This window comes from Leopardus geoffroyi, chromosome A3 (assembly GCF_018350155.1).
Source record: "Leopardus geoffroyi isolate Oge1 chromosome A3, O.geoffroyi_Oge1_pat1.0, whole genome shotgun sequence".
Classification (NCBI taxonomy): Eukaryota; Metazoa; Chordata; class Mammalia; order Carnivora; family Felidae; genus Leopardus; species Leopardus geoffroyi.
This window is the reverse complement of record NC_059336.1, coordinates 5,016,992-5,031,086: the sequence shown is the minus strand read 5'-3', so window position 1 is coordinate 5,031,086 and position 14,095 is coordinate 5,016,992. Positions and strand designations below refer to the sequence as shown.

Below are 14,095 nucleotides of genomic sequence, written 5' to 3'. Positions count from 1 at the left end.
AAAGTTCTAGACCGGACCCGCCAGGCTGTGAGCCCAGCCGGCCACACGGACAAGGCTCCGGGCCCTGAGCGCACGGCTCACATCGGTCCCCTCATCTGAAAAACACGGCCAGGTTAGGATGGAGACAGTAGGGGCCTGTGACGGACAAAGAAAGCGGAGGCCTTTGGGAGGTGACAGTTTGCACCGAGGTCACACAGTAGTTAGGAGCGGAGAGAGGAATAGAATCCCGACTCACAAATATCCTGAAGACAAGCCCATGGCTTTCAATCCTAGCAAAATCTTCTGGCCTGCAGAAGCCTGCCCTTTGTGTGCATTTTTAAAGGGGAGATGAGTGGGGCGCCTGGGTGGCTCAGTTGGTTGAGCATCTGACTTCGGCTCAGGTCATGATCTCGTGGTTCGTGAGTTCGAGCCCCGTGTGGGGCTCTGTGCTGACAGCTCGGAGCCTGGAACCTTCTTCAGATTCTGTGTCTCCCTCTCTTTCCCTGTCCCTCCCTGCTCATGCTCTGTCTCTGTCTCTGTCTCTCTCTCTCTCTCAAAAATAAATAAACATTGAAAAATTTTTTTTAAAAAATCATTTGGGGCACCTGGGTGGCTCACTCAGTTGAGCATCTGACTTCGGCTCAGGTCATGATCTCGCAGTTAGTGAGTTCGAGCCCCATGTCGGGCTCTGTGCTGACAGCTCGGAACCTGGAACCTGCTTCAGATTCTGTGTCCCCCTCTCTCTCTGTTTCCCCACCCCTACTCATGCTCTCTCTCTCTCTCTCTCTCTCTCTGAAATAAACATAAAAAGGGGGGATTAGCAAGGCTCAGAAAGGAGTCAAAAGCTCACTAACACCAAACACACTTTCTCCTTGTGGGAATCAGGACTCGGAGTAATTTGCACAGGGAATCACGTTTTCAGCCTGTGTCTCAGTGTCGCTCAATGCAGTGTCAGGGCCATCGAGAAAGTCCCCCACTTTGCCACCAGGGGGAATGTCCTTCCGCCTTTCCGGGGAGCTCTGGTTGCTGAATACTCCTCAGGCGAGGAGGCATCCAGGGCTGAGATGCATGGCATCTCATGAAGATTCAATGGCAAGGGAGAGACCCAGGCAGTGGCCGATCAAGGCGCCCACATCCGGGTTCTGGAGGATGCTGGAGACCAGGCCATTAGAGCAGATGTACAGTAAAGTTCAGCACCTCTGTTCAGCTGCTTCTGAGACAACGGGAGCACAGCAGGGTGAACCAGAGGCTGGATGGCTAGGAGGCTGGGTCATCCCGGCCAGGCCTGGGCAGGATGTTCAAGTTATCCTCTGAGCCCCCATGGTGTGTGGGATCTCTTTCTGGGTTGTACTGCATTGACTTCCAGAAAAGATTTGAGGCAATTTACAAGTAAACGTGTGTCCAAGAAAGGGCAATTCATTATCACTCGTTCAGGGCAGGGGAGAAGGTAGGAGGAGGGGTATTTGCTCCCGCTAAGCATCCTGGCAGGCGAGGAGACTGGAAACGTAGGGCTGGCCCCGCTGGCCTTTTCTGCTTCTAATGAGTCGTGCATTTCTCCAGAGGGCTCCCCAGCCTGGACTGGTTTCCAGGCTGACGCGAGGGAGAATGACAAGGGGAGTGTAACTGGATATTATACCCACAAGACTAACCAGAGCTCCTTTCCAAGAGGTCCCCATCCTTCGACACTCAAGGGAGGTCCACCTGGGCGATCACAGACCACAGTTCCTTCACCGCTGAGGACCATCCCCCGGTCCCCTGGGCCAAAGAGGATTTCAGGGTCCCACAAAAATGCTTGAAATCTACCCCACAAAACAATTTTTTTCTGTTAGTTCCTAAGTATGACCCCCAAAAAAAAAAAAATCAAAGGCTTAATGAAATACCTACAAAATATAACACAATTGTGACCAATCTCTTCTATGGCCATGAACATATTTTATTCAATGGGTGATACAGGCTTGTTTGGATATAAGAGGCCGTATGCTAAGAATGTCTAAGGGGCGCCTGGGTGGCTCAGTCGGTTGACCGTCCGACTTTGGCTCGGGTCATGGTCTCACAGTTCGTGAGTTCAATCCCCACGTCGGGCTCGTGTTGCCAGCTCGGAGCCTGGAGCCCGCTTCGGATTCTGTGTCTCCCTCTCTCTCTGCCCCTCTCCTGCTCTCTCTCTCTCTCTCTCTCCCTCTCTCAAAAGTAAATAAACATTAAAAAACTTTTTTTAAAGATTGCCTAAAATGAAGGCCCCTGGGACACGTGGGAGCACACAGATGACCCCCGCCACAGAAGGAGCAGAACGTTAACCACGGAGTTTGGAACTTGTCCCTTTTCTGGCCACGTGTTTAATTGAATTGGGGGCATATGAAGGTATAGGGCCTGCCTCCAAAGTTTTGGGGACAAGTGTCGGGCAGTTGGCTCTGCTAACAACAAAGCAAAACAAAGCCTCTGGCAAACACATCACTTTGAGTAATGCCACTTGTTACGTTAAAAGGGTCCCCAAGTCGCCCCGCCAACACCTCATTAGCTAAATGAATTGACCCATTGGATGGGGTTATTTAATATCTGTCTACTGGCTTTGGAGAACGTCTGCCAGAAACAAGATCTCAGTTTTGACATAGTTGATGCTGAGCTGTATTTTTTTTTTTTTTTTTCCGACGATTATTTGTCAAACAGATTGCTGAGCCGGGTACAGCCACGTCTCCTGAGTGGAAAGCCACATCGTCAACACAGATCTTCCTTGTTATGACAGCGGGAAATGCAGCCAATTAATTTAAAAGCCGAATCCGGTTATCGGGGTGCGCGGCGGAAAGAAGGGCAGCCGGGATACGGGGCCGTTTTCCATCACTTTACAAACAGAACTTCCACGGTCGGGAGGCCAGCGTCACACAGGCCCCAGAGGTGTCAGACTACAGGGCTTGAGAGAAACACGCGTAACCGCGCGGTGGGAGAGTGGAGGGTACCCTCGCCCAGCAAGACCCACGGCCGTCCGGCCTGTGGCTTCTGAGCCCTGCGTGTTCCAGGAGCCATTGGTGGCTTCTGCCGTTTTCCTCAGTGAAACGAAGTTTGGCGACGGGAGGCAGTTCCACAGGCGTGCCTCAAATCTGCTACGCCTTGTGTACCACGCCACCATTTTTAAAAAGTTCAGGCCAGCCCTTGGGGCGCCTGGGTGGCGCCGTCGGTTAAGCGTCCGACTTCAGCCAGGTCACGATCTCGCGGTCCGGGAGTTCGAGCCCCGCGTCGGGCTCTGGGCTGATGGCTCAGAGCCTGGAGCCTGTTTCCGATTCTGTGTCTCCCTCTCTCTGACCCTCCCCCGTTCATGCTCTGTCTCTCTCTGTCCCAAAAATAAATAAACGTTGAAAAAAAAAAATTAAAAAAAAAAAAAAAAAAGTTCAGGCCAGCCCTTCAAGATCGGGACTTATCTGGGGCGCCTGGGGGGCTCGGCCCGTTAAGCATCTGACTTGAGCTCAGGTCATGATCTCACGGTTGCTGAGCTCGAGCCCCGCGTCGGGCTCTGTGCTGACAGCTCGGAGCCTGGCGCCCGCTTCGGATTCTGTGTCTCCCTCTCCCTCGGCCCCTCCCCAGCTCACGCTCTGTCTCTCAAAAATAAATAAACGTTAATTTTTTTTTTTTTTTTTTTTTTTTTTAATCGGGACTTAACGTATCAAAACGCTCTGGAAAGATCTAGCAGCCTTTGGCTCACGTTTCCTCTGGAGCTGAGTCGTGGCGCCCCCTTCAGACAGGGGTGTGAACGTCCGCTCGCCCTGGTCCCCATCTTCCCCTCTTGCTCCTCCTCCGGGCTCAGACACGTGGCAGGCTGGGTCCCCTGCAGGTGCACAGCCCTTGCGAGGTACGGAGCCTGGAACTAAGCGCAGGAAGGTTGGTGGTGCTTTCGCGGTTCTAGCAGGGAAAGGAGAGCGGACCACCAGGGGCGGGACAAAGGGAAAGAAGGTGCCAGCTCGGAGTCTCTCCTCCACGAGCTCATCAGCATCCTTTACGCTGTCTCCTCCAAATCCAGTGGCGACACATCGCCTTCAGCAAGACTAGTAAGGCACCCCGTGGAGGACGTGTCTGGAGAACCAAGCTCTCTCTGCTCTTGGCCCCCCCTCACTTCTCCACCCCTCAAGCAGCAGACCCCTCAGAGGCGGGTCAGGAAAACTTCCGGAACCTCGCTAGCTTGGGCGGCACGTAGCTCCTGGGTTTTACGAGCCGAAATTCACACCCCGCACGGCCCGCAACCTCGCGACATTCGCTGGCACTGGTTTTATACGATGGAACAGTGCTATTGTCATTATTGCTATCACTTCTCTCATGCTGACGCATTAGATCGTCTCCAGAAGGGAGAGAAGGTAATGGGTGCCCATCACCCCAAGCAGCGTTGTCGGAGGCAATGTACAAATAGCACAAAATTAAAGGCTGGCATCAGAGGCTTCCAGAACGAGCACAAACTCACCGACCCCCCCCCCCCAAAGCCGTGCGCGAACAGGACAGATGATTTAGTACCTGATTCAGAGCAACTGCCATGTTTTCTTGGCTTCCTGCTCACCGAGGGCCACAGTGGACTTGAACTCCGAACGGTGACCCAAGTCAGCTTCGACGCGCACACGTGGCCCGTGGGAGCTAAATCTGGCCCTTCTTGGAGCCAAACCCACCCTTCGCCCTGTGAGAAACCTGGTTCGCGAGCAGTTTCTTCGGGTCTGTCGTCCCTGACTTTGTCATCCAGTAGAAAAGGAACATCCGCCTCTCGCCGTGTCTGCGGTTCATGCGCCGGGCGACGGACATGGGGGTCTCCCCCCTGGCATCCTTGTCGGTGACCGAGGCCCCGTAGTTGAGCAGCAGGTTTATACAGTCCAAACGGCCCATGGCCCCAGCCGCGTGCAGGGCGGTCCTGCCCATGGGGGTCCTTTGGAGACAGTTGGCTCCTATAAAATAAGACAGCTGGCTGAGGGAGGGTCGCCCTCCCGGCCGCGAGCCTCCCCTTCGGAGTCACGTTCGAGAGGAGAAGCGCGGGAGGGGCGAGGCCACGGAAAGCAAGCTCGGGAGAATCCAAACTGCCCCCGACCCCAGCAGCGAGTGTGAGAGGGGAGGTGTTGCCTCACTGGCCCCAGAACCCGGCACCGCCTTGCCTCCAGTCTGCCCAGAGCACACACTTGCTCCAACCCCGTTTCTGACGTCCGCTACCCTGGTGGTGATTTTCTAGGTTGTCGGTGCTCTGTCTCACCTCTACCTCCCCCTATCACTCCAGCATTACCCCCGCCCACCCATGCTCTTTGCCCACTCCCTCCATGCTCCAATTATACCGGGCTTCTATCTTCATCGCTTAAATACACCTTGCTCCCTCGTCCTGCCCCAGGCCTTTTGCATATGCTGTCTCCTTTGCTAAAAACCCTGTCACCTTTTTCCGCGCCCCCCTCCCCGCCCCGGGCTCTCTTGGTATCCTTCATTTATTTCCTCAGGAAACCCTTCCTGAGCCCCTCTTCCCGTGTATCCCCCCCACCCCCATAGGCTCAGTAGACACACTGTATCTTCAGAACATGCCATGCACGATTGACCATGGAATTAATTATTTGTAATAATTTGCTGACTTCCCTTCACAAACTGCACGGAGGCAGAAAACACACTTGTTTGGATCACCGCTGTTTTCATCCCCAGCACGTAGCGCGATGCCTGGAGAAGACAGGCACTCGGGAAATGACAGACGATGGGCACCCTGACTCAGGGACAGATTTCACTTCGATTGAATTCCTCACTGCCTCCCGCAGATGGATGGGCTAATGACAGGTGTCCAATATGGACTTGTTGAATTGAATCAAATTCTGGGTAACAAATATCATGACACAGAAAACAAGGCGATTCAATTACATGCAGCTGACATTTCTGTAGCCAGTTTTTATGAGCTATGGCTGGTCGGCGAGGTAAAGTTTTAAATAGGTTCTCCTAACGCCCAGCCTCAGCCACAGCACGGCTTTTTTGCAGCGGCTGTCTGCAAAGCCCAGAAAACTTTGCAGAGCTGGCTGTAATGTTTTAACTGGTGCTTGCGAATACATCACAGTTCCATCAGAGTGAAAATGACTTTTTATGAGCTTAACGGACTGCTGGGCTGCGAACAGCCAAGGAGGAGGCCGCTCAGGAAAACCACCACCCGCCAGACAGACACAAGCGCCATTCTGCCCAGGCTGCGGGGATACTCCCGCCCTGCTTGCTGGAAGCAGGGGGCGCAGAGAGGCTGGGGTCAAGGCCGCGGGTAGGAAAGAAAGGGTTCTGACTTGAGGGCAGGCTGATATGGGAGACCCTGGGATGAGGCTCCCTTCTGAGCCTCAAACCACTGACCAAACGGCACGTCACGTTCTTCCTTTTCCCCAGGAAGCCGGCGGCCTGGGTCGTCTGCAACTATTGTCTATTGTTCTTGGATGGTCAACACCTCGATCGGTCCGTGGGCCTCTTTGCCCAAAAATATCCTACGTCCGGGGAAGAGAAAGTTTACCGTGGCAGGACTATACACAGAAGCCTTTAATCCAGAGACAGTGCAGACTAAGGCTTCTATGTCTTTCTTTCTTTCTTTTTTTTTTTTTTTTTAAGTTTCTTTATTTATTTTAAGGGAGAGAGAGAATGAGCAGGAGAGGGGCCGAGAGACAGGGGGAGACAGAGAATCCCAAGCAGGCTCTGCACCACCAGCACAGAGCCCGACGCGGGGCTCGAACCCACGAGCCACGAGATCATGACCTGAGCCGCAGTCAGACGCTTGACCGACCGAGCGCCCCCAGGTGTCCCGAAGGTTTCTATTTCTATGGACAGAGAAGGAGCAACTTGCCCTCTGGGTGGGGGTGGGGGGCAGAAATGAAAACGGGGTTTGGGGTAAGTGTCTTCTGAGCGAAATAAATCCAAAGCCTCGGAGAAAGGACACTGGCCAGAGACCGGTGCCGGCTTGGGGCTGGGTGCCTCGGACCGTTGCTGAAACCCAAGTTCAGGTGGGGCAGAAATAGCACAGACAGTTTGGGGACATCTCCGGCAGCGTGTCTGCTTTGGACGTAACAGGCCGGGAAGCCCTCGCGGCTGCTCCTGTGAATTCGTGTCCTGAAAGCTGCATCTCTCGCAACAGAAAGACTCTTCTGGAGTCCTGGCCAAGAGGGGGGGACACAGCCTTTAGTAGGCAGGTCCTAAGACGCCTCGGACAGACGGTGAGTGGTCCACCGGGACCGTGAGTGGTGGTGGGCACAACTTGAATCCAGGATGCCATTGCCAAAGGGGCCAGAAAGCCAAGCCACTCGGTCCCCCTACCCGCACAAGACCCCAGCTCGCGGACACACTCAGCTGTCTCTCAGAATTACCGTGCTCTAGAAGGTACTGCACAGCATCTGGGTGACCTCTGTGGGAGGTAACGTACAAGGCCACGAACGCCCTCTGACATATCCATTCCTTCCTCCGCTCGCCTCCAAGATGCTTTGAATTTGCAGTTTGGTAGACGGAGTCCTCATCAACAGCAAGACAAGACAGCTGGGCAACAGAACAGGGTTCCACACAGTGAGTGAGAGTCACTTCGAAAGGGCACAACCTGCCTGGTGGGGGCCGGGACCCTCCCCAGGGGGAGGTTTGCTCCAGTGGCAAGTTGAGGCTTGTGGTGGACACAGAGGGGGGCAAACCCTAACTAAGAAGCCGGGACACCCCCCGGGGGAGGACATTGTGACCATGCTATACATGTCCAGGAAATACGCATTTACCATCGGGCAGCCTCGGGAGGCAGGAAATTCTTCCTGTCGGTGTTTTGAAGAGAAAATAACTTTTCTGGGTGTCCAGAGGAAGGTGGCTGTGGCCATTAAGGAAGACACCAGCCAACACGAAGTGGCCTCCCCAGAGGGGAGTGCACTTCTCTGGAGACTTGATGAATTCTGGCCTTCCGATCTATTTTCGGGCCCATTGTCTCTGCTAACTTTTGGAACGCTCTGAACTCCACTCGCGGATGAAAAAAACAGCCCCATAATATAATCATCTCATGCTGAACTAAGGCTCTGAGCACGAGAGGAAGGCTGCGGGCCCCGACAGAGAGGAACTCTGTCCTAGATCCGGGGCATCCGGCGTGGGAGCGGCCGTGGGGGGAAAGCAGAACCCGAAAGTGTGGGAGACAGGAGGGAATCCCGGGGTTCAGGGCAAGAGCCAGAAAACCCAGGCAGGACCCAGGCCTCGGTGGCAGAGGGGAGGCAGGGGAAGGCCAGGAGCAGGAGGAGACCCAGGAAGGACCCGGGAGGGGAGCCCCTCCTTCTAAGGCTGCTGTACACAGGTGGGGGGAGGGGGTCCCAGTCAGCCCTGGCCCCGCCTCCCCGGAGACCACCCACCTTTCCCAGATCTAATTCCCAGCAACCCTCCTGCAGCCCACCTTCCTCGACCCCTTCCCCGCATACTCGCGGCCTTCCATCCAAATGTGCCTTCTAGAAGGAACATACACTTGCCCGCCCCTGCCCCCCAGCCTCCCATCTTCACTGTTGGGCAGACCGTCGGGTTCCCTCCTCCCTCCTCCCCACTGCCCACCCAGAGCCCAGCCGAGAGCTACGCACAAGGCCTGGCAAAGACCAGGCACCTGCTGTGTATCGAGTAGTGTTGCCTTAGGGGAGGGGCAGACCCGCATTAGGACTTCCTTTGGACTACGCGTTCCCAGCTATGGGGAGCTCTTCGCTCACTGTTCAATCAGGTTTTCAACTTTACAAAATATACATACGGATAGAAAATGCACTGCCCTGTCTCCTTTGTGGGGTGGCGTGGGGCACGAGTGGGTTACAGGTGAACACCGTGAATTAGCAAACCCGAGAGTGACTGGAACCACGCAGCGTAGGATTTGATCATTAGGAGCCCACGATTCCCACGCCACCCTCCCCCACACACATCCACAGTTTACGGTTGCTTCATGAAGTATAATATCCATTTAGAGAAGCGTGAAAACACCTTACTAGGATCCCCTTCCACAGCCGCCAAAATCAGTTCCGTCCATCCATCATAATGCCAGATACATAATGAAATAATTCCACCAGGAACAACATCATGGAACTTCAGTGTGGTATCATCCATCAAAACTCCTACAGGGAATAATTTTTTCTTTAAAAAAAAAAAATTGGGTGTTAAAGATAAACAATTACATTGGTTAACTTAAGAGATTATCTGACCTTGGGCATCACAAAGATAATTTTAAAACCTTGAGCACCGATCTCATTTGATGACTCCACATGAGTCTGTTTGTGGTCGTTAATGCTTTTCAGAAAACTAATTTGGCTCAGCTCAAACAGAAGCGAAACCACCCCCCAAAATGGCAACAATTTATAAAATTCTGTAATTATAACTTGTTCTGTTGGGGGGAAAAAAAATACATGAGCCGGTCAAGTCATTTTATGAGGCAAACTCTAGAAATAGAACTACCTGACAGTAAACAGTACAATGTATGTGCATCAGTCATACATTAAAGTCAAATACTGACTCTGGTTGGTGTTGTTAACAGTTGGCTAAAGATGTAACAATGACAGAACTCGGTGGCGTCTCTACAGCAGGGTTTCTCAATCTTGATGCTACTGACATGTCAGACTGGATCATTCTCTGTTGTGGGGGTCACCCCGGGCATCGCCAGGTGTTAGCAGCATCGCTGGCCTCTACCCACCAGAGGCCAATAACCTGCTCACCTAGTTGTGACCATCAAAAACGTCTCCCGGTGTTGCCAAAATGACCCCTGGGGGACAACTCGCCCCAGCTGAGCACTTATGGTAAGGGAAGAATTGTAATGTTGACGTTCACCGTGATGTCGGTGAGCACGAGGAGGCTCCCATGGCTAGGAAAGAGTAGAGCCAGGGCTCCGAACAGACCTGCCTTCCCTCCAGTGCCACGAGCTCGTCCCTCAAGGCTCCGCTGGCCCCCCACTTTGGTGACGAGAAACTTCAGACGGTGGATGTAAACAGGAGTAGCGATTAGCAAATTTGTTAATTAGGGTCCTGTCTGTGGTTCTCGCACAGAGGATAATCAGTCATCAGTCTTCAGCAAGACAACTTGACTTCCTAACAACTTTGAAAAAAAGGAATCAAGCTGTGTTTCCCCAAGAAAGAGTGCAACTCACACATGCCGAACAGCTCGGCCATTCTCTGTCTACAGGCAGCAACTGCCTTCGGCTTAGACAAAGACTAATTATCACCAGCTAAATAAATTATTAGAGCTGACAACAGACGTGTAAGGTCGACCCTCACCCATGAATTTGCTCACCCCTTTTAGATTTGTGTCCCTCAAGGTTTTCACACACACGTGATCTCATGTAATCCTCCCTGGCAACCTTGCGGTGGGGAGAGAGGCATCAGCGGATCATTTATAGGCAGAAACCCAAATTTCTTTTATCAACGTAGTGACACCTTCTTCCCGTCTTGTTTGCTATCCACAGTAAGGACTGCAGCCGCGAGAGAGGTCAAGCTTGCAGTGGTTGCTAAGTGCTTGCTGACTGGTAGGATTGTGACATCAGTGCTAAGTCACTCGGTCTCTTTCCCTGCCTCTTGGCTTTCTCGGATTTATTGCTCAGCATAGCTCATCAGTGAAAATGAATGAACAGAACGGGTGCCAGACATTTACTGTCCCTCAGCCGCTCACCTCCTCGTTAACGTGTTAAACACACTCTGGGTTCGAGATCTACTTCTCTCCAAATAAAGCCTCCGCCAGGCCCCCAGAGCATCTCCCAAACACTCCGATAGCAAAATAAATACGTCGCGAAAGATGCTTCACCTATTTCAAAGAGAGCGGAAGGAAGGTATTTTTGGCCTTCAATGTGCATTTTGAGTTTCCCGAGTCCTCTCTGCCCAGAGCGGGATATGGCCCTAAGGATTGGAGAGCTAAGAGGCTCCGTGTTACACATCAGGAAACGGAGCCCCGGAAGGGCAGCGTCTGGGGGAGCGGAGACTGTGGAGACCGGCTGCGCTCAGATCTGTCTCCATCGCTCCTGGCCCCTGCAGGGGTGCTGCAGTATGTCTGCATTACGGGCTCCTCACGTTCTCTGTGCAGCAGCCCAGAGAGTTTTTTAGATCTCCGTTTCCTTGAAGTCTTTTTGCACTGACTTCAACCGGGTGGGGAGATGATGGAGCCCAGGGGCCCTGATCCTGTCCTGTTCTCGTATCCTAAACATTGTAGATACCGGGATGGGGACAGCCAGGTCCTCAGGCTGAGGGAAGGAGACCGATGGAGGGAGAGACTGGGCTCCGAGTCCTTACCCCACATGGGATCTGTCTGGATAGGGGGCCTTGGGGTCCTGATGTGGCCACAGTGAGCTTTGGGTGCTGGGTTCTGATTCCGATGGGGCTAGTTTTGAGCTCCTGATGTGGACAAGGAAGGACACACCTTGAGATTCGGGGCTCTGGTACGAACTGAGTTAGTGCCAGTATTTGGGGTTCAAACGTGGCTAGAGTTTGTTTTGAGATTTGGGGTCCTGACGAGGGCAGTGTTTGCTCTGGATTTGGGGATTCTGATGAAGGCAATGTTTGCTTTCTGTTTGGGGGTCCTGGTGTGGGAAGGGTCTATTCTGGGATGTGGAGTCCTTGTGTGGGCAAGACTTGTTTGGGGATTTGGGGTTCTAACAGAGCCCTGCGTACTGTAGCAACGCAGGGTAAGGAATCGGACAGGTCAGCCCTGGGCTTTGGGGGTCTTGAAGGCAACAGGCTCTGCTCTGCGATTTGGGGTCCCGAGATGGTCAAGATTTGGCCTAGAACTTGGGGTTCTGGTATTGGTAAGGTTGCCTGAGGGATTTGGGGTTTCAAATACAAACAGAGCTTGCTTCGAGTTTTGGGGTCCTCACGTAGGCAAGGCTTGCTTTGAACTTCGGCTTCCTTACATGGATATAGTTGGCTTAAACATGGTTTCCTTGAGACTTGGGTTTCAGATATGGGTATGTTTGAGTTTTGGGGTCCTATTGTGGGCAGAGTTTGCCCCATGCTTTGGAGCCCTTAGGAGGACATTTTGCTTAGGATTGGTGTTCTGGTGTCATCACGGTGAGCTTGGGAACTAGCTCCCAGATGTGGGAAGAGCTCATGTTGGGTTCTAGCATCCTCACACAGACAGAGATGGCTGATGGATCGGGGTTCAAAGGCACAGGTGGTTAGAGACTGGGGGCTCAGAATTGGGCTTGTCCACTCTGAGCTTTGGGGTCATGATCTGGGAAGAATCTGCTTTGGGACTTAGGGTTCTGTTGTAAGCAGGGGTAGCTTGGGGAATTTTATTTGGGGTTCAAACTTGGGCATGGTTTGCATAGAGGTATGGGGTCCTGAGGTGGGCAGTTCGTCTCAGGCGTTAGTATCCTTCAGCGGACACGGTTGCTAGAGGATTCAGGGTTCTGAGGGTCACAGGGTTAGCCTGGGGATCTGGGGTTCAGTCTTGGCCAAGTTTGTTCTTGGTCTGGGGGTCCGGGAGTGGGCAGCGTTTGTTCTGAGCTCAACGGCTGGCTGGAGGGCTGAGAGGATTTACGAGTCCAACATGGGGACTTGGAAGTTTGCGGTGAATTTGGGGTCCCGATATGGGAAGGTTTGCCCTGGATTATGGGGTCCCACTCAGGACAGGCTGTGTTTCAGGCTTCTGGTTTGGTGTGGACGCTGTTGGCTTTGGGATTTGGGCCCCTGATGGAGACACAGCAGCCCGAGGGTCTGAGGGGTCCGGCTGTGGCAGCGCCTGTGTTGAGATTCGGGGGTCCTGACGTGGACAGGTCTGACCAGACAGCTTGCTTCAGGATTGGAGTCCTGACGCGGGCAGGATTTGTGGATTGGGGTCTTGCTGTGTGGACTGGGTCTGCCTTGAGATTTGAGGTCTAATGTGAACCTGGTTTGTCAGGGACTGGGAAGTCCTCGCGGGGGCCTGGGCTGGCTTTTCCATCTGGGGTCTCCTGGCGGGGGGGGGGGTTCTGTCCGGACACCTGGGGGCAGCACGTGGGACCGCACACTGGGAAGCGCGGAGGCCATGCCCTTGGCGAGGGAAGGGGGCGGGCGGGGGCCACCTTGGTCCAGGTACTGGAGCCGCTGCAGGTCGAGGGGGACGCCGACGACGAGTTCCAGCTCCTCCTTGAGCTCGCGCACGGTCATGTCGCTGTGGCAGTGCGCCACCTGGAACATCTCCCCGGTCTCCTCCAGCAGCACCCGCAGGACGAAGACGTCCGGGGCCTGGTCGAGTGCCAGCGCGGGGCTCCCCAGGGCCGGGGACGGCGCAGGGAGGGGCCCCGGGCCCGCCGAGCCCGCCCCCCGCCCGGCCGGCCGGCCCACGGCGGGGTTGGGGTCCGGGGCGCCCCCCAGCGGCGCCCCGGCCCGCGCCCCACCGCCGCCGGCTGCCCGCCGCGGCCGCCGCCGCCGCCGCCGCATGGTTCCCTGTCCCCCGGCCCGCGTCACTGGCGCCCCCGGCTGGCCCAGCCCCGCAGCGCAGACCGACCGCGGAGACGCCCCGCGGGGGCCACGCCCCCAGGCCCTGCCCTTCGGGTCAGTTCCTGGGTCCACCGCCAGGACGCGGGCCCCTGGTGTCCACGTCCGGTTAAAGAACAGTCCTTGCCGAAGTCGGGGCCCACCACGTGGGGTGAATAGCGCCCCAAATCCTCATCGCGGGCACCGACTACCGAGAGCTGTCAAGGGCAGTCTCCAGTCATGCTTCAAAATCCTATTCCGGGCACGAATGAAAGACCCAGCACGGCGTTAACAGGCGCCCTTCCTGCTCCCCGAGCGAGCGGAGACGCGCCGTCAGCCCCGCAGACGCCCCCGAACGCCCCCCGATTCCGGGAGACAGGTGCTCATGAAGACACTTAACAAGGGGGCGACGCCTGCTGGACCAGAAGCGGAGACGGTTCCATCGCGAAGATAACCTTTCCGAGGAGCGCCGTCTGCGAGAAACCCATCTTGTGCTTTTCCATTAATTCGGCCAAGAGGAGGCAGAGTGTTCAAGTAAACAGGAAGCTTACGTGAGATGCTCGGATCACACACACTTAACACCCCGCACCTATGAACAAGTAATACACATCAAGAGCTGAAGTGACGGCGTAAGCAGCCGGAGAGAAAGGAAGGAGACACAGAACCATCTTAGAAAAAAACCTCCGTTGTTACAAAAGAAGAACATAGGAGCCTTACACGTATTTTTGGCAGAGAGATTAGTCATG

The 14,095-nt window shown here is 54.5% G+C and overlaps 1 protein-coding gene across 1 annotated transcript; it reads right to left on the bottom strand.

The window, feature by feature from the left end:
* Positions 1–4,474: 4,474 nt before the first annotated feature.
* ANKRD60 (ankyrin repeat domain 60) lies at positions 4,475–13,313 on the bottom strand. Its single transcript, XM_045443815.1, has 4 exons — positions 12,956–13,313; positions 8,902–9,032; positions 7,296–7,461; positions 4,475–4,889 (listed from the first exon to the last, which is right to left on the bottom strand). The coding sequence occupies exons 1-4, from the start codon at positions 13,311–13,313 to the stop codon at positions 4,588–4,590; spliced, it is 957 nt and encodes a 318-aa protein (XP_045299771.1). The 3' UTR covers positions 4,475–4,587.
* Between the last annotated feature and the right edge of the window lie 782 nt (positions 13,314–14,095).

What these genes read in the sequence shown, in the direction of transcription:
- ANKRD60 (XM_045443815.1), bottom strand. Translation starts at nt 13,313, where the DNA reads ATGCGGCGGCGGCGGCGGCGGCCGCGGCGGGCAGCCGGCGGCGGTGGG. An exon ending in TGGAAGGGGATCCTAGTAAG is followed by an intron (nt 7,462 to 8,901) that starts GTGTTTTCACGC and finishes TCTGTTGCCCAG; the next exon opens with CTGTCTTGTCTTGCTGTTGA. An exon ending in GCAGTACCTTCTAGAGCACG is followed by an intron (nt 4,890 to 7,295) that starts GTAATTCTGAGA and finishes CTTATTTTATAG; the next exon opens with GAGCCAACTGTCTCCAAAGG.